Source organism: Pseudorca crassidens, chromosome X (genome assembly GCF_039906515.1).
Source record: "Pseudorca crassidens isolate mPseCra1 chromosome X, mPseCra1.hap1, whole genome shotgun sequence".
Taxonomy (NCBI): Eukaryota; Metazoa; Chordata; class Mammalia; order Artiodactyla; family Delphinidae; genus Pseudorca; species Pseudorca crassidens.
In genome coordinates, this window is record NC_090317.1 from 121,302,981 (window position 1) to 121,323,469 (window position 20,489).

The following is a 20,489-nucleotide window of genomic DNA, read 5'->3' on the forward strand; positions in this document are numbered from 1 at the left end:
CATTGCAGTGGCTTCTCTTGTTGCGCAGCTCAGGCTCTAGGTGCGTGGGCTTCAGTAGTTGTGGCGCGTGGGCCAGTAGTTGTGGCTCGCGGGCTCTAGAGCACAGGCTCAGCAGTTGTGGTGCGTGTGCTCCGCGGCATATGGGATTTCCTGGACCAGGGTTCGAACCCATGTCCCCCGCATTGGCGGGCGGATTCTTAACCACTGCGCCACCAGGGGGACCCTCTCATTTAGCTTTCACTCATCGGAGTAAAGTGGGAAGGGGGGACTTGAGCCCCACTGACATATAAGGCATCAGGGGGAATGCCTACGGACTGTTGTCTTAAAGCAGGGGTCTGCAAACTAGGCCTGCAGCCAAATCTGGCCCACTACCTCGTTTTTTTAGAGCCTGCGAGCTAACAGTGGTTTTTACACTTATAAGCACTTGAACTAAAAAACCAAAAGGAGAGTAACACTTCCTGACAAGTGAAAATTACATGAAATTCAAATGTCAGTAGCCATAATTAAAGTTTTATTGAAACACAGCCACGCCCATTTACTTGTTGCCTCTGGCTGTTTTGTTGCTACAAAGACCAACTGGCTTGGTAGCCACAGAGAACACGTGCAAAATCGAAAACATTTACTATCCAGCACTTTCTTTCCTTCTTCAAAACCAGGCAGTGAGCTTTCTTGTATTTACAGAACAGAAACCGCGAAGGCTTCTGCAACTCCGCACTCCCCTGGGAACTCTCCAATTCCCTCACCCCCTTGCAGGAAGAGAGCAGCAAGCAACTTATTTATGTAGCCAACAGTTGTGTAATGCTTAGCACCTGCCCAGCTCATTTCATTCTCATCACAACCCCATCAGGTGGCATTATCACCTTGTCCATTTTACAATGGAGGAACCGGAGGCACAAAGAGGCTGAGCCATCTGCCCAAGGTCACACAGCTAGAAGTGGTGGAGGCAGGATTGAAACCCGTGCCGCCAAGCTCCTCGGATTGCGTGACCAGCGCACTCCAGGTAGAGACAGGTGTCCTAGAAGGTCCACTGGGGCCTTCGCCCTGAACAGAACACCTGCCAGGTCAAACCCCCGCTCCCAGGGCCCAGCGCGCAGCTCTAGGGGGCGGGAGGGGCGTCGAGGTCAGGCGGGGGCGGGGGAGCGGTGGGGGGCGGAGCGAGAGGATCCGCGCGGCGGCGAACTGTCAATCAAGGAGTATCAACCCCGCCCAGGGCCCCAGAGACCCACACACTCCCGCCTCCCGCCTCCCGCCTCCCGCCTCCCGCCTCCCGCCTCCCGCCTCCCGCCTCCCGCCTCCCTGCGGCCGCCGGCAGCGAAGTGCTGAGTCACCGTGAGGCAGGTGCGCGGCGCCCTCCGAGCCCACCTTCTCCACGCCTCCCCCGCCGCACGGGCTGCAGCAGCCGCCCTCACCGGGCGGGACTACAGAACGCCCGCGGGGCCGGGCGGGTGCCGGCTATCAGTTAGCAGGACCCCGCCCTCTCCGGCCCGTCTCAGACTCCCAGGGGAATCTCCTAGGGCGATGGCCAGAGATGCTTAAATAGTCCTCTGCAATTGGGTGCAAGTGGTAGACAACTTTTCTTTCTGCAGACCACTTTGATCTGGTAAGTACCTCATCAATGATTCACGTGCATAGAATTTAATTGTAGGAGTCTGGAAAGACCCAGAAATAGTCCAAATTGAGGGGGCGGGGCGTAAAATACCAATACTTTCAAGATGGGTGTAGGTAGGTGATGACAGTTATGTACGGCGTGGAGGATTGGTGCCCCACAGCCCAGCACCCAGTAAATATTTATTGATTGCCTGCCTCGGGGAGGGCACATTTAGGGTGAGCCTCGCTTGCCTGCCTGGAGGTCTTTGCCCCGCACAGTGCTCTGAGTAGCAGCAGCTCACGTTCTTAGAGCGCTGACTACACTCCTTTGCGGTAGGCAGTCTTATTACTCCTATTTCGCAGGTGGAAAAACTGAGGAACAGAGAGGCTTAGCAGTTGGCCTCAGGTCACACAGCTGGTACGTTGGTGAACTTGGGATGCAGACCCAGGCTGTGTGGCTCCAGAGTATGCTTCTTGCTGAAGCATCTCTCTTGGTTTGAGTGGGAATCTTTGAAGGAAAGGATTATACGCAGTTTGCAGAAGAGCGTTAGGAATTGCGGGTATTGTATGCAAGCATTTGAACTGGAAAGGGGGTTGATTATACCTGTTTTGTGATATGCCGTTGAGTAGGCTTTCGACCCACAAAGAGGAAACACTTTTGGATTGGGGCTGTGGATGGGTGCCGAAATACGGATAGCACTGTCAAGGGTACCTCCTCCATGAGTTTCCTGTGCTCTACTTCACATGAAAGCTCCAAGATTTCTTGCTACTTAAGTTGACCCTGAGCTTCAGGGATAGATGGGTCTTTGAATTTGATGACCCTCAAAGATCCCTTTCAATGTCAAGGTCTTTGGCATGTTCAGGTGAGAGTCCCAGACCTGTTGGTTTTTCTCCGTGTTCCCTGTGTCGCCACACAGATCTCTCTCAGCTCAAGGTAGCACCTCCGTCATGGGGCAGCGCAGGGTGGGGGGGAGGTCGAGGGACTTCAATCATGTAAAGCAGATAAAGTGAGCGTTCGAGGTCCTTAGTCAATGCCCAGCGGAGCTGTTACCACTAACCCTCGCCAAAGGTGGTCGTAGGACTACACCCGCTAAACATTGTAAATCATTAGTAGGGTGCTGGGAACCTAGTTAGTACTCCCACGCGTTCACCATCATTATGCTTGTTTTAAAGCACCTAGCCCAGGTCTTGTGCAGAGTAAGCAATTTAAAAGTTGTAGCTGTTAATACTTGGGGCAGGTGTGAATTTCGTATCCTATATTTTATAGTCCTTGGGTGGTCCCTCCTTGATGATTTCTCTGTTTTGTTGTTCCTCCTCTTGCCCTCTGTCGTCTACAGCTCAGCCTCAGAACGCTCTCTTTTTAGCCTTGGGCATGGCGTGGTCCAAAAAGGTTACCCTCTCACTGCTCAGCCGCGAGCAGTGGGAAGGGGTTGGAGCGCGGGTCCGCAGAAGCATCGGCAGACCTGAGGTACGCTGGCTAGTTGGGTGGCTGTTTCCTGCTTTTTAGCAGAAAGGACTGGTGGGACCCTGAGGATAAACTTGGGAAGACAGGGCATGAGACAATCACGAGCCGCCCTGTTGGGTGCCTTGGGAACCAACTCTAAACTTAGCAATTGGGGTCCTCCCCGGAGCAGCCCCAGTCCCAAGGGGGTTTCTGTAATATGGATCCGGTGGTCCTGAGGTGAAACCTCTGTGACCCTCTCTGCACACCCATGTCCCATCCTGGGTTTATCTGTCAGCCTCTGTGGGCACTTCACCAGGCTCACCCACCTGATACCCCCGGGTTTACATGCCCACAGGTCAAAGCACCAAGGAGAGACACTGGGGCCCCATCCCAAATTCCCAGGAGAGAGAATCCGACCGGCTCGGCTTGGGTCAGGTCTCTACCCTGGACCAGTCAGCCATTGCCAGGGATCTGAATTCTTAGAGAGACCCCTGAGACCCAACTTTGTGGACCTCTTGGTGGGAGGTAAGTGGGGGCTTCCCTCAGAGAAGGTGATTGTAGGTGAGGCAGATATCTTTCCACATTAGAGAGCAGTTTTATTTGAAAATTATGGGAGACATGAGACTTGGCGGAAAAGAAAATCTTATTCGCATAGAAAGGTCATCAAATGGTGGTTATCGCCCAAGGAGTACAGTGCCCAGCCCCAGATTCCAAAAACAGATTTCTTTTTATTGAGGTATGATCGACATATAACATTACTTTCAGGTGTACAACACAATGATTCAGTATTTGTATATATTGCAAAATGATCACGAGTCTAGTTAACTTCTGTCATCATACATAATTATTTTTCTCGTGATGAGAACTTTTAAGATCTACTCTCTTAGCAACTTTCAAATATGCAGTACAGTATTAACTATAGTCACCATGTTGTATATTCCATCCTCATGACTCATTTATTTTGTAACTTAAAGTTTGTACCTTTTGACCTCCTTCATCCATTTTGCTCACCCCACCCCCACATCTGGCAACCACCAGTCTGTTCTCTGTATCTATGAGCTTGTTTTTAGTTTCCACATATGAGATCATACAGTATTTGTGTTTCCCTCTCTGACTTATTTCACTCAGCAGAATGCCCTCAAGGTCCATCCATGTTGTTGCAAACAGCAAGATTTCATTCTTTTTTGTAGTTGAATAATATTCCGTTGTATATTTACACCACATTTTCTTTATCCGTTCATCTGTTGGTGGACACCTACGTTGTTTCTATGTCTTGATTATTGTAAATGATGCTGCAATGAACATGGGGGAGCATACAGCTTTTCAAGTTAGTGTTTTCGTTTTCTTTGGATAAATACCCAGAAGTGGAATTGCTGGATCGTATGGTAGTTATACTTTTAATTTTGGGGGGAACTTCCATACTGTTTTCTATAGTGGCTGCACCAATTTACATTCCCACCAACAGTGCACGAAGGTTCTCTTTTCTCCACACACTCACCAACACTGTCATTTCTTGTCTTTTTGATAATAGCCTTCCTAATACATGTGAGGTGATATCTCAGTGTGGTTTTGATTTGCATTTCCCTAATTAGTGATGCTGAACTTATCTTCCAAAAAATATTTTTGAATAAAGGAAGAAGTATATTAGGGAAATGGATTCTTTTTGAAAAGTGAGGCTGGTTTGTTCCTCTTCTTAAATTCTGCTCTGATATTCTCATACTCTTCCCACCGTTAGGTTCCTATTCATCTGAGAATGTCTCTTGAGGTCTGTCAAACATGGTTTTTCCGAAGGGACACACGCAAACAGGATTATTCTAAGGGCTAAATGCACAGTGGATGTTGGGAAGATGCAGGTGGGCATGGTGTCATTTTATACTAGGCCACATCGCCAACAGGGGAATTCGAATACCCATCAGCAAACCCACTATTGTATGTTGAGGGTAGCTAATACTTTAATTACTCCATCTGTCAGAAACACATCTGCTGAGGAGTTCTCAATTTTTCTGGTCTTGTGAACCCCTTTGGAGGTCTGCTGAAAACCATCAGTTCATTCTCAGAATAATGTTTTATCCATTCCTTCTCAGAAAAATGTTTTTTACTTTTATTTATTTTTTAATACATCTTTATCGGAGTATAATTGCCTCACAACACTGTGTTAGTTTCTGTTGCACAGCAAAGTGAATCAGCCATAGGCATACACATATCCCCTCCCTCTTGAGCCTCCCTCCCACCCTCCCTATCCCACCCCTCTAGGTCACCACAGAGCACCGAGCTGATCTCCCTGTGCTATGCTGCTGCTTCCCACCAGCCAACTATTTTATATTCGGTAGTGTATATACGTCGATGTTACTCTGACTTCACCCCAGCTTCGCTTTCCCTCCCCATGTCAGCAAGTCCATTCTCTATGTCTACCTCTTTATTCCTACCCTGCAACTAGGTTCATCAGTACCATTTTTTTTTTTTAGATTCCATATATATGTGTTAGCATACAGTATTTGTTTTTCTCATTTACTTCACTCTGTATGACAGACTCTAGGTCCATCCACTTCACTACAAATAACTCAGTTGCATTTCCTTTTATGGTTGAGTAATATTCCATTGTATGTATGTGCCACATCTTCTTTATCCATTCATCTGTCGATGGACATTTAGGTTGGTTCCATGTCCTGGCTGTTGTAAATAGAGCTGCAATGAACATTTTGGTACATGACTCTTTTTGAATTATGGTTTTCTCAGGGTATATGCCCAGTAGTGGGATTGCTGGGTAGTTTGGTAGTTCTATTTTTAGTTTTCTAAGGAACCTCGATACTGTTTTCCATAGTGGTTGTATCAATTTACATTCCCACCGACCGTGTAGGAGGGTTTCCTTTTCTCCACAGCCTCTCCAGCATTTATTGTTTCTAGCTTTTTTGATAATGGCCATTCTGACCTTCATGAGGTGATACCCCATTGTAGTTTTGATTTGAATTTCTCTAATAATTAGTGATGATGAGCATCTTTTCATGTGCCTCTTGGCCATCTCTAAGTCTTCCTTGGTGAAATGTCTATTTAGGTCTTCCGCCCATTTTTTAACTGGATTGTTTGTTTTTTTGATATTGAGCTCCATGAGCTGTTTGTGTATTTTAGAGATTAATCCTTTGTTGTTTCATTTGCAAATATTTTCTCCCATTTTGAGGGTTGTCTTTTTGCCTTGTTCATGTTTTAATTTGATGTGCAAAAGCTTTTAAGTTTAATTATGTCCCATTTATTTGTTTTAATTTCTGTTACTCTAGGAGATGGGTCAGAAAGGATCTTGCTGTGATTTATGTGAAAGAGTGTTCTTCCTATGTTTTCCTCTAAGAGTTTTATAGTGTCCAGTCTTACATTTAGGTCTCTAATCCATTTTGAGTTTATTTTTGTGTATGGTGTTAGGGAGTGTTCTAATTTCATTCTTTTACATGTAGCTGTCCAGTTTTCCCAGCACCACTTATTGAAGAAACTGTCTTTTCTCCATTGTATATCCTTGCCTCATTTGTCATAGATTAGTTGACCATAGGTGTGTGGGTTTATCTCTGGGCTTTCTATCCTGTTCCATTGATCTATATTTTTGTTGTTGTGCCAATACCATATTGTCTTGATTACTGTAGCTTTGTAGTATAGTCTGAAGTCAGAGAGTCAGATTCCTCCAGCTCTGTTTTTTTCCCTCAAGACTGCTTTGGCTATTCGGGGTCTTTTGTGTCTCCATACAGATTTTAAGATTTTTTTGTTCTAGTTCTGTAAAAAATGCCGTTGGTAATTTGATAGGGATTGCATTGAATCTGTAGATTGCTTTGGGTAGTATAGTCATTTTACTATAGTCAACATACAATATTGATTCTTCCAATCTAGGAACACGGTCTCTCTCTCCATCTGTTTATATCGTCTTTAATTTCGTTCATCAGTGTCTTAGAGTTTTCTGCATACAGGTCTTTTGTCTCCCTAGGGAGGTTTATTCCTAGGTATTTTATTCTTTGTGTTGCAGTGGTAAATGGGAGTGTTTCCTTAATTTCTCTTTCAGGTTTTTCATCATTAGTGTATAGGAATGCAAGAGATTTCTGTGCGTTAATTTTGTATCCTGCAACTTTACCAAATTCACTGATTAGCTCTAGTAGTTTTCTGGTGGCATCTTTAGGATTCTGTATGTATAGTATCATATCATCTGCAAACAGTGACAGTTTTACTTCTTCTTTTCCAAATTGTATCCCTTTTATTTATTTTTCTTCTCTGACTGCTGTGGCTAGGACTTCCAAAATTGTGTTGAATAATAATAGTGGCAAGAGTGGACATCCTTGTCTTGTTCCTGATCCTAGAGGAAATGTTTTCAGTTTTTCACCATTGAGAATGATGTTTGCTGTGGGTTTGTTGTATATGGCCTTTATTTTGTTGAGGTAGGTTCCCTCTGTGCCCATTTTCTGGAGAGTTTTTATCATAAATGGGTGTTGAATTTTGTCAAAAGCTTTTTCTGCATCTATTGAGATGTTATGGTTTTTATTCTTCAATTTGTTAATATGGTGTATCACATTGATTGATTTGCATACATTGAAGAATCCTTGCATCCCTGGGATAAATCCCACTTGATCATGGTGTATGAGCCTTTTATTGTGTTTTTGGATTCTATTTGCTAGTGTTTTGTTGAGGATTTTTGCATCTATATTCATGAGTGATATTGGTCTGTAATTTTCTTTTTTTGTAGTATCTTTGTCTGGTTTTGGTATCAGGGTGATGGTGGCCTCATAGAATGAGTTTGGGAGTGTTCCTTCCTCTGAAATTTTTTGGAAGAGTTTGAGAAGGATGGGTGTTAGCTTTTCTCTAAATGTTTGAAAGAATTCACCTGTGAAGCCATGTGATCCTGGACTTTTGTTTGTTGGAAGATTTTTAATCACAGTTTCGATTTCTTTCTTGTGATTGGTCTGTTCCTATTTTCTATTTCTTCCTGGTTCAGTCTTGGAAGGTTATACCTTTCTAAGAATTTGTCCATTTCTTCCAGGTTGTCCATTTTATTGGCATAGAGTTGCTTGTAGTAGTCTCATAGGATGCTCTGTATTTCTGCCGTGTCTGTTGTAACTTCTCCTTTTTAATTTCTAATTTTATTCATTTGAGTCCTCTCCCTCTTCTTCATCATGAGTCTGGCTAATGGTTTATCAATTTCATTTATCTTCTCAAAGAACCAGCTTTTAGGTTTGTTGATCTTTGCTATTGTTTTCTTTGTTTCCATTTCATTTATTTCTGCTCTGATCTTTATGATTTCTTTCCTTGTACTAACTTTGGGTTTTGTTTATTCTTCTTCTCTAGTTCCTTTAGGTGTAACGTTAGATTGTTTATTTAAGATTTTTCTTGTTTCTTGAGGTAGGCTTGTATAGCTATAAACTTCCCTCTTAGAACTGCTTTTGCTGCATCCCATAGGTTTTGGATCGTCGTGTTTTCATTGTCATTTGTCTCCAGGTATTTTTTGATTTCCCCTTTGATTTCTTCAGTGATCTCTTGGTTATTTAGTAATGTATTGTTTAGCCTCCTTGTATTTGTGTTTTTTACAGTTTTTTTTCCCTGTAATTGATTTCCAATCTCATAGCATTTTGGTCAGAAAAGATGCTTGATACGATTTCAGTTTTCTTAAATTTACTGAGGCTTGCTTTGTGACCCAAGATGTGATCTGTCCTGGAGAATGTTCCATGTGCACTTGAGAAGAAAGTGTATTCTGCCACTTTTGGTGGAATGTTGTATAATTTTCGATTAGATCTGTCTGTTGTGTCATTTAAAGCTTGTGTTTCCTTATTTATTTTCTGTTTGGATGATCTGTCCATTGGTGTAAGTGGGGTGTTAAAGTCCCGTACTATTATTTTGTTACTGTCAATTTCTCCTTTCATGGTTGTTAGCATTTGCCTTATGTATTGAGGTGCTCCTATGTTGGATGCATAAACATTTATAATTGTTATATCTTCTTCTGGGATTGATCCCTTGATCATTATGTAGTGTCCTTCTTTGTCTCTTGTAACAGTCTTTATGTTAAAGTCTATTTTATCTGATACGAGTATTGCTACTCCAGCTTTCTTTTGATTTCCATTTGCATGGAATATCTTTTTCCATCCCTTTGCTTTCAGTCTGTATGTGTCCCTAGATCTGAAGTGGGTCTCTTGTAGACAGCGTATATATATGGGTCTTGTTTTTGTATCCATTAAGCCAGTCTGTGTCTTTTGGTTGGGGCATTTAATCCATTTACATTCAAAGTTATTATCGATATGTATGTTCCTGTTACCATTTTTTAATTGTTTTTGGTTTGTTTTTGTGGGTCTTTGTCTTCTCCTGTGTTTCCTGCTTAGAGAAGTTTCTTTAGCATTTGTTGTAAAGCTGGTTTGGTGGTGCTGAATTCTCTTAGCTTTTGTTTGTCTGAAAAGCTTTTGACTTCTCCATCGAATCTGAAAGATCCTTGCTGGGTAGAGTATTCTTGGTTGTAGGTTTTTCCCTTTCATCACTTCAAATATGTCCTGCCTCTCCCTTCTGGCTTGCACAGTTTCTGCTGAAAGATCAGCTGTTAACCTTATGGGGATTCCCTTGTATGTTATTTGTTGCTCTTCCCTTGATGCTTTTAATATTTTTTCTTTGTATTTAATTTTTGATAGTTTGATTAATATGTGTCTTGTCGTGTTTCTCCTTGAATTTATTCTGTATGGGATTCTCTGCACTTCCTGGACTTGATTGACTATTTCCTTCCCCTAACATGTTAGGGAAGTTTGCAACTATTATCTCTTCAAAAATTTCCTGGTCCCTTTCTGTTTCTCTTCTTCTTCTGGGACCCCCTATAATTCGAATGTTGGTGTGTTTAATGTTGTCCCGGAGGTCTCTGAGATTGTCCTCAATTCTTTTCATTCTTTTTTCTTTATTCTGCTCCTCAGCAGTTATTTCCACCATTTTGTCTTCCAGCTCACTTTTTCGTTCTTCTGCCTCTGTTATTGATTCCTTCTAGTGTATTTTCCATTTTGGTTATTGTGTTGTTCATCTCTGTTTGTTTGTTCTTTAGTTCTTCTAGACCTTTGTTAAACACTTCTTGTGCTTTCTCAGTCCGTGCTTCCATTCTGTTTCCGAGATTCTGGATCATCTTTACTATCGTTACTCTGAATTCTTCTTCAGGTAGATTGCCTATTTCCTCTTCATTTATTTGGTCTTGCAGGTTTTTACCTTTCTCCTTCATCTGTGACATATTTTTTTGCTGTCTCATTTTTTTTTTATGAGTGGGATTGTGTTCCTGTTTTACTGGTTGTTTGGCCTGATGCTTTCCACACTGGAGTTTGTAGGCTATTGGGTAGAGCTGGGTGTTGGTGCTGAGATGAGGAATTCTGTGAGGCCTCACTCTGATGAATATTCCCTGGGGTCTGAGGTTCTCTGTTAGTCCAGTGGATTGGACTCAGAGCTCCCACCACAGGAGCTTCCGCCTGACCCCAGGCTTGCGAATCAAGATCCCGCAAGCTGCGTGGGGCAGCAAAAAAAGAACAATGACAAAGTAAAAGATAAAATTAGACTAGGAAGCTAACAGATATGTTAGAAAGACTGTAAAAATAAAAATATAGATGAATCAACAGCTGGAAGGTAAATCAGTACCACAATAGTAAAAAAGAGGAGGTGGGAGAAGAAAAAAAAAAAGGCAGGGTGGGGGGAAGGCCTTAGCTGTGGAGGGCAGGGCCTAAGCAAGGGCAAAGTTTGGGTGGTGGGCGGGGCCAATGCTCAGGACCCACAGGGCTGGAAAAGGCCCTGGGGGCTGTGTGGGGTGGGGCTTAGGCATGGTATTACATACAAAGGAAAACCTTTGTATTGAAATATGGTTAGCAAAATATTACAGAACAAATCTGTAATCTAGTAACTTAAATAACAACTCTAGTGACATTCAATAAGGAGATCTGGTGGCGGTTCTCATAACTACCTAATTTCAAATCTGTGAGGGGCATGAACAGTAGTTCGGTATACCTGCAACAGCTATGATGTGATATGAAAGGAGCTTTGATTTCGGTTGGGGGCAAAGTCACAGGTCCTGGTAAATTACTGTGGTTCTTTGACTACATCCATAATTAAAGGCAATGTTACATTTTACTTTGGAGCTGGGTGGTGGTGACTTGTTGCGCACCAGCGTGAATGTACTTAATGCCACTAAACTGTATACTTACAAACGGTTAAAATGGTAAATTCCATGTTATGTTTGTTTTACTACAAAAAAATTCAGAAGAAAAAAATTTCCAGTTAGAGGTTAGTGAAAACAAAAATGTGTGTGTGTGTGTGTTTGTTTTTTTCCCCCAGCCAAGTTTACCTGAATTGTATCCATGGTTCCCAGTTAAGAGTCCCTGGCTGGGCTTCCCTGGTAGCACAGTGGTTGAGAGTCCACTTGCCGATGCAGGGGACGCGGGTTCATGCCCCGGTTCGGGAAGATCCCACATGCCGCAGAGCGGCTGGGCCTGTGGGCCATGGCCGCTGAGCCTGCACGTCTGGAGCCTGTGCTCCGCAACGGGAGAGACCCCACGTACCGCAAAAAAAAAGAGTCCCTGGCTGAAAACCTATGCTTTAAAGACCTCTGCATTTTACTAATGCCATGCCCCAGGTGTGCCTCTACCCTCAAGAAAAATAAATGGATAGGAATCATTCCTAATGCCATCACTCTGGTTTAATCACTGTTAAGACAAAGCATGCTTCCTTTTGTCTGTGTATAGTTAAATATTTTAGTTGTACAGAATAAAGAATTTTGTGTCCTTAGTTTTTCATTTAAGAGGGTAGCAAAAGGACTTCCCATGTTATTATAAATTCTTCGTAAACACCATTTAAGTAGTTATGACATATTCCAGTGTATGAGCATACCATTATTCTCTTACTCCTGGCCCTACATTTTTTATTTTTTAATTTTTAAAAAAATTTTTATTGAAGGATAGTTGATTTACAATGTGTTAATTACTGCTCTGCAGCAAAGTGATTCAGTTACACATACATATATATATATATATTCTTTTTTAATATTCTTTTCCATTATGGTTTATCATAGGATATTGAATATAGTTCCCTGTGCTATGTTGTAGGACCTTGTTGTTTATCCATTCTGTATATATAAAACCTTATATCTGCTAACCCCGACCTCCTCCCCCTTGGCAACCACCAGTCTCTTAACTATGTCCGTGATTCTGTTTCTATTTCATAGACAGGTTCATTTGTGTCATATTTTAGATTCCACGTGTAAGTGGAATCATGATATTTGTCTTTCTTGGTCTGATTTACTTCACTTAGTATGATAATCTCTAGGTCCACCCATGTTGCTGCAAATGGCATTATTTCATTATTTTTAATGGCTGAGTAATATTCCCTTGTATGTATGTACCACATCTTTATCCATTCATCTGTCGAGGGACGTTTATGGCAACTCTGTTTTTAGTTTTCAGAGGAACCTCCATACTGTTTTCCACAGTGGCTGCACCAGCTTACGTTCCCACCAACAGTGTAGGAGGGTTCCCTTTTCTCCACACCCTCTCCAGCATTTATTATTTGTAGACTTTTTGATGATGCTGGCCCTGCATTTGACCATTTAGATTGTTACCCTATTTGTTAGCACTCCGCACACTGCCAGCTTGCCAGAAAGATGGACCCCAACCCTCCCATCAGCAGAGGAGGAAAGCATCACTCTCACTTCAAGGTGGTTACTTTTCAAACTTTTTGCACCAAGGCTCTGTCAGTAGAAAATAAAATCTCATAAGAAATCTGGAGCCCAGAGCTATTTTAGTGTAGAATTTACAACAGTGTTTGATGTTAGTGGCCCTAGGTGACACATTCCCTGTGACTGTAAATGTGGAGGTGGAGGAATTCACAGTGCTCTTTCGGTGATGAATGGTAAACAGGATGGAGTTGGGCTGCCTGGCACCTTCCATTAAAGTTGTGTGTGGGCCGGGACAGCCCCAAGCTGGAATTGAAATGATCGCACAGCATGATGCTGACGGGTGGTTCCTCTATGCTTCCAGCAGGAGGGAAACCCACCCATCACCTGCATTTGCCTCTATGCCCCACTTCCCCTTCCACCAGACAGTCCTTGCTGATGTGATTTTCCTTGGACCACTGTCATGCAGTGACACCTCAGAGATGTTGCGGGTTCCATTCCAGGCCACTGCAATAAAGCGAATATTGCAGTAAAGCAGGTCACGTGATTATCTTGGTTTCTCAGTGCATACAGAAATTACTTAACGTTTAAACTATACTATAGTCTACGAAGTGTGCAATAGCATTGTGTCCAAAAAAACAATGTACACACCTTAATTAAAAAAATACTTTATTGCTAAAAAATGTGAACTGTTATCTGAGCCTTCAGTGAGTTGTAGTGGTAACGTCAAAAATCACTGATCACAGATCACCATAACGAATAGAATAACAGTGGAAAAGTGTGAAATATTGTGAGAATTACCAAAGTGTGACACAGAGATACAAAGTGAGCAAACGCTGTTGGAAAAATGCCACCGATAGACACTTGACGCAGGGCTGCCACAAACCTTCAATTTGTAAAAACCACAATATCTGCAAAGCGCAATACCTCTAAGTGCAATAAAACAAGGTATGCCTGTATATGTTTTTTATTAGGAAGAATTTCTAACGTAGAAAAGTAGAAAATAGTATAATGACTCTCCAGGTACCCAGCATCCACAGTGATCAACTCATGGGCAGTCTTGTTTCCAATCTTGGTCCCCGTCCATTTCTTCCGTCAGAGTATTTTGAAGTGAATCATTTCATTTCATTCAGAAATATTTCAGTTTTTACTTAAAAAAAATAACTGTAATCCCATTATCACAGTTAAAATTGTAAGAGTCTCTTAATATCAAACCACCTTGGTCCTAGTTGATGCAGGACTTGTAGATGGCGCTCTCCATTAACAGTGTCTCTAGACCTTGAGTCAAGGTAGAGGAGCACAGAGTCACAGGTCAAGTCCATTCAAGGCCATATTTCGACCTCAGTCTGGACTACGTGTTGGCAGTTTCCTTCTACCTTCTCATTGTTACCCTCAGGCTCCAGTCTAGAGGCTGAGTTAGGCCCAGGGGATAGTCTGAGGTGTTGGGAGTCTACCTTTGGGGGCCTCTGCCTTTTTTTGCTGCCATATTATCTTGATGTAGCCTGGCCTTTTGTCAGGTGTTGGGAGGGTTGGGGGGGTCCTCTCCGGAGACAATAATTTAAAAGAAGAAAAAATAATGTAAAAAACAGGCATTGCCCTTATATCAGTTAGGTTAGGCTCAGTTGTGTATAACAGAAAGCATCCTCCGAAACCAGTGGTTTATGTATGTAAGGATTTGTGTTTCTCTTTGGAAAATCCAAAAGTAGGTGGTCCAGGGTGGGCCTGGAAGCTTCACACTTACCAGAGACCCATGCTCGTTCTATCTTAGTTCATCCTTCTTACTGCATTCTTACTGTATCCCGTTATGGTCCAAGACGCTGTCAGAGCAGTAGCAACCATTTGCCCTTGGGGGCAGAAAGGAGGAAGGAGGGGAAAGGCAAAACGATATATGCCAGCTGTCTATCTCCTTTTATAAGGGATTTCCCTAAAAGTCCCACCCAGTTCCTCTCATTAGCCAGATTTGGTCATACGACCACACCTACCTACAAGGGAAGCTAGGGACCTAGCACAAGTACCACTTGGGATGTTGGTGGAGTACCTTCTGTGTACACAGAATTATTCTAGATTCAGTGGAGCATCATAGAAAAGCATAACGTTGGCCCTGTCCCCAAGGAAGTGATATTCCTGGTTACTTCCGGTGCTTCCTGATTTCAGTAAAATGCCAGGCTGCTGAAGCTTTGTTACAGGAGCACCACAGGCCGGAGGGGTGGTGGCCACAGGTTTCAGCTGGCCTTCTCAAGAGATCCAAAGAAATAGCTTGGAAGCTGCCAGCCGAAGGTGGCAGCTAAAAGATTTGGAAGTGTTTGAAGGAAAGGAAATTCTTATATCGTTCAAAAACTTTGAAAGATCATCAGTTTACTGAGTTGGGGACCAAGTCAAGACATTTAAAAAAGTCAGAGTTCTTATATGTCTCAGAGCTTGTCTTGCAGATAACAGGTGTCTCTCTAACATGTTCTTGGATACATGCTGACTGTTTAGAGAATGTGAGGAACTTTGGTGAGGGCTAATAGCTAACCTGCAAATAACACTTTAGGACAATAGTCTGATGCAGATACTCTTGCTTGTCGGAGGAAGAGTGTCTCTTACACACGTGCCCCATCCTTTAGCCAGATAAACAGTTCATCCCTCTGACTTTCACCGCATCCAGCCCCCTGGCTTCTGCAGGCTTCTTGTGCTGCCTTTCTTTGTGTGTGTGTCCATATGTCATGGACTGGTGACAGAAGGGTTGGATATGCGATCCAGATGTCGCAAATAGGACTTTCCAAACAATGAATACCTACTGGTCTCTTAAGTGGCAGATGGTGATGAGGGTAGTACTGGAAAGAGGGAACCTCTTCTTTTCATGATTTAGTTAACAGCAGGACATATTTGCTCATAGGAAACTGATCCCAAGAAGCAATGCACATCTCTTGATCTCATCTTTACCCACATTTTAATACCATAGAACCACAATAATGTAGAAGTAAAAAGCCATCTTGAGGCTGTAGACCCTTTGTTTGGCAAGTAGTTGTGTCTCAGAGATTTATGGAAGTGGTACAACGTAACAGATCCGCCCATCTATGTAGAGCCTGCCCTGCTTTAGGCTCTGGACCAGGTGTTCTCCATTCATTGTTTCCAGGCCTTCAAGCTGTGTATTATCCTGTGAGAAGCAGCAGTGTATAATAAGGTATGAGAATTTTCAGCCTCTCCTCCTCCCAACCCCAGTTCCATTCCTGGGCTTTCACTGAGCTGAAATGGAATTATGAGAGACAGGATGAGACCGAGAGGATCTGAGATCTGATTTTCACTGGAAAGGACAGAGAATTACTGGTGGGAGAGAAAAGAATAAGTTCAGAAGGTGAGGGGGAGAAGGAGAAAAGGGAGGAGCTGCCTCCACATGGGTGGAGGAGATTTGAAGGGTTAGAGTGAGAGACGATGGAAATATTGGAGACATTTATTGGAGAGGAGGAGGGCTGATTTGAAATCTTTAAGCCGAAGCCCCTTTTGGCATTTTTGAGAGAATTCAATAGATATTTGAATTGTTTTCCAGTTACTTTTAAATATTGGACTGGATGAAACACTGGGCTAAGATGGGTTACAAAGTGGCCCAGCTATATATGGCTTACAGCCCGTATTTTATTTTTTATTTTTTTATTTTTTATTTTTTTTTACAGCCCATATTTTAAAGTGAAGAAATTGAGACTTGATTAGGCTAAAAAACTTGTAGTAACTTGTTGAATGTGTGTGCGTGTGTGTGTATGTACTATATGTGTTACATGTATGTATATACAGATGTGTGTGCAAGTGTGTATGCATATTTTTTCCACAGAAAGTGAAAATAAGAGTCAAGACAAGAGACAGGGAGGGTTTGGTACCTTCATTTCCAGCAATAGGACAGAGTAGATACCCTGAAACAAAGAAGCAAACAAACAAATAAATAACCTAAAAATTAATTAGCTGAGCTGACAGGAAGTTAGAGCAATTCTTAGAGTCTAAAAACAATGAGAAAGAAAGGAAAAATAGGAAATCTGAATAGTTTCATAGCTAGTAGGGTAATTGAATCAGTATTTTGAAAGTTTATTACAAAGCAACAGGTCCAGATGTTACAGACAGATTTTACCAGATATTTAAGGTACAGATAATTCCACTAATACACAAACTCTCCAGGAGATGAAGCTCCAGGGGGTCCTCAAATCACGTTATGAAGTCCCGTTACCTTGCTATCAAGACCAGGCAAGGACAGCAAATGAAGGGACAATTGCCTCTCGTTTAGAAACATTTTTGCAGGACTCATAAGCAAAATATTAACCAACCAAATACAGCAATGTATAAAAAGGTATTATGTCATGACCAAGTTTGGATTGTCTGAAGAAAGCAAATTTGGTTTAATGTTGGAAAATCTATTTATATAACTTACCAACACTAAGAGATTAAAGGAGAAAAAACATATAATGTCTCAATCAGTGCAGAAAGCACATTCACTGGAAGTCAGCATCCATTTATGCTGAAGAAAAAATCAGTAAACTAGGAATAAAAGGGAAATTCCCTAACATTACGACAGGAATCTACAGAAAACCCACATTAAACAACCTGCTTACCAGTGAAACTTTAAAAAGCAATCTGTGTAACATTAGGGACTAGGCAAGGTTGCCTATTACCATCTATTCTACTCAGCATCCTTGTAGAGGGGCCAGCTTGAAAGAAGACAGAAAAAGAAATAGAAAGTATAAGGGTTGAAAATAAAGGGCGGAAAACAGTTATTTGCTGATGGCTGTTGGTTGGAATATTACTCCCAAATATTCACTCCCTCCCTGTAATAGATTATACACTCCCAGCCACTTTTGGGTGCGTTACCCATGAGTCCACAGGGCGGGTTTAAGTGCCCTCCTGTCTGCCTTTGGGCTCGACCACGTCACGTGCTTTGACCAATGGGACAATGTAACTGGGATTGTGCACCATTTGGCTCCTGCCCTTGGCTATGAGAACAGCACGTCCTAGAGAGTGGCCACTGTTTCATCTTGGGACCCAGAATGAGAAGACATGTAGAGGCCAGCCTGGCCCAGCAAAACCCAGAGAAATGGCAGCCTGCCTCAGCTTTAATCTAATGCAAGCAAAAAATCCTTTGTGAACTATTGGCCAAAAGCTTATTGATAAATATACTGGTGATGAATGTCTGCAAAGAAAACCCAAAGGAAGCTACAGATGAATTATTAAAATTAATAAGAGCTTAGCAGTGTTCAAAATCGCCTTTGTATTCACGTTTCTTTCTTTTTCTTTTTTTTTTTTTTTAACATTTTTTGGCTGCACCGCGTGGCTTGCAGGGTCTTAGTTCCCCGACCAGGGATTGAACCCGTGCCCCCTGCAGTGAAAGCACGGAGTGTTAACCACTTACCACCAGGGAAGTCCCTCTATTCACATTTCTAATCCCCAGCAGCAGACTGTTCAAAAACATTAGTTAAAAATGCTGTTTACATTCCTGTAGCTTTGTGATATAGTTTGAAATCAGGGAGTGTGATGCCTCCAGCTTGGTTCTATTCAGGGTCTTATGTGGTTCCGTACCCACTTTAGGATTGTTTGTTCTATTTCTATGAAGAATGTTATTGGGATTTTAATAGGGATTGTATTGAATACTTTGGGTAATATAGGCATTTTAACAATATTAATTCTTCCAGGACATGAGCACAGAATGTATTTCCTTTTAATAGGGATTGTATTGAATACTTTGGGTAATATAGGCATTTTAACAATATTAATTCTTCCAGGACATGAGCACAGAATGTATTTCCTTTTATTTGTGTCATCTGCACTTCGTTTCATCAGTGTCTTATAGTTTTTAGTGTATAGGTCTTTCACCTCCTTGGATAATTTATTCCTAGGAATTTTATTCTTTTTGATGCAATTGTAAATGGGATTTTTTTTTAATTTCTCTTTCTAATAGTTTGTTGTTAGTACATAGAAACTCAACAGGTTATGGTAGTGCATATCTGAAAGTTGCTAAGAGAGTACCTTTGTGTAGTGACAGATGGTAATTAGACTTAGTGTGGTGATCATTTTGCAGTATTTACAAATATCAAATCATTACCTTCGGGGCTTCCCTGGTGGCGCAGTGGTTGGGAGTCCGCCTGCCGATGCAGGGGACACGGGTTCGTGCCCCGGTCCGGGAGGATCCCACATGCTGCGGAGCGGCTGGGCCCGTGAGCCATGGCCGCTGAGCCTGCGCGTCTGGAGCCTGTGCTCCGCAACGGGAGAGGCCACAGCAGTGAGAGGCCCACATACCACAAAAAAAAAAAAAAAAAAATTACCTTCCACATCTGAAACTAATATAATGTTGTATGTCAGTTATACCTCAATGAAAATACTATTTACAATACTATAAAAGTATGTTAGAAAAAATGTTTAATATATGCAAAATCTGTATGGAGAAAATTATAAATCCTATTGAAAGACATTTTCAAAGACCTGAATAAATGGAGATAACCATGTTTATGAGTAGGAAAACTCAGTATTATATAAATGTCATTTCTTCCCAAATTGATCCATAGATTCAAAGCAAGTCCAATCAAAAGTCTAACATTTTTGTTTGTATATGTTTTTAAGTTTTCTAAAATTTGTGTAGACTAACAAATGGCCAAGAATAACCAAGATGAACATAAAGATACGCTGATGACAGCCAAATCTGTTTCTGCCTCTAATTTGGGCTCAAGATTTATCTTCAGTTGCCATCTAGCTTTTGCACAATATACTGGACACTGAATATTCATAGTTCTATTTATATAAATATTTATATACATATCTCAAACTCAACGTGACCTAGAATGAAGTCACCTTGACTACTTCAAGGCTGCTGCTTCTGTTATGTTTCTTGTGCTTCTGGATGGCCCTACTGTCCTCCCAGGCCCCATAGCTAGAAATTTGGGAGGGATCTCATGCTCTTCCTTTTTTTTTTTTTTTTTTTTTTGCGGTACGCGGGCCTCTCACTGTTGTGGCCTCTCCCATTGCGGAGCACAGGCTCCGGACGTGCAGGCTCAGTGGCCATGGCTCACGGGCCCAGCCGCTCCGCGGCATGTGGGATCTTCCCGGACCGGGGCACGAACCCGCGTCCCCTGCATCGGCAGGCGGACTCTCAACCGCTGCGCCACCAGGGAAGCCCTCATGCTCTTCGTTTTTCCCATTCTCCATCACTACTGCCATTGCCTTAGTTCTGGCCTTTGTCCTTGCCTGGACTGTTGAAATCACCTTCTGAATATTCTTCGCCTCACGTCTCTTCCTTTTCCAGACCATCTTCCACATGTATGCTAGGGTGGTCTTTCTAGATCTGATCGTGTCAACCTGATGAAAACCCATCACCTTCAGGATAAAACCCAAACTCCTTTAAGATTTGGCCTGTATCCTCAGCCCATCTCTCATCATAAATCCATGTGCTTCTTTTGCTTCAGTAGTTTCCTCGCAGTTTTTCAAGTTTGCCGAGCTGCTTCTCTGCTCTTTCATTTAGAATATTCTTCCTTCTCCCACTTCTTGATTAACTTCTACATGTACTTCAAGACCCAGCTCAAGTGACACCTCCTTGGTAGAACCTTCCCTGATCCCACCCTACGCTCCTGTGTGTTGTCTTTCTCCAGAGCATTTATCATCACAGCACAGTAATTAATGTTCTAGTCTGTTCCCCTGTGATGAATCTGTTTATATATAGACTGTATCTCAATTGTGCTTGACTATTCAGATCTTAGACAATCATAAATTGTCCACTTCTCATAAAATGTCAACTGTTTAACTTAGTGAATCCGTGTTTGTGTGTGTGTGTGTGTGTGTGTGTGTGGGTGTGTAAGGAGTTCTTTCCTGAAAGCA

The 20,489-nt window shown here is 42.3% G+C and overlaps 1 protein-coding gene across 1 annotated transcript in view; it reads left to right on the forward strand.

Annotated features, from left to right (window-relative positions):
- The first annotated feature begins 1,309 nt into the window (after positions 1 to 1,309).
- PIR (pirin) overlaps positions 1,310 to 20,489 on the forward strand; it is a 102,250-nt gene continuing 83,070 nt past the window's right edge. Inside the window, exons 1-2 of the mRNA XM_067724680.1 lie at positions 1,310 to 1,600; positions 2,925 to 3,055. Of these exons, the coding sequence (XP_067580781.1) occupies positions 2,960 to 3,055 (96 nt within the window). The 5' untranslated portion in view covers positions 1,310 to 1,600; positions 2,925 to 2,959. The remainder of the gene's footprint in view (positions 1,601 to 2,924; positions 3,056 to 20,489) is intronic.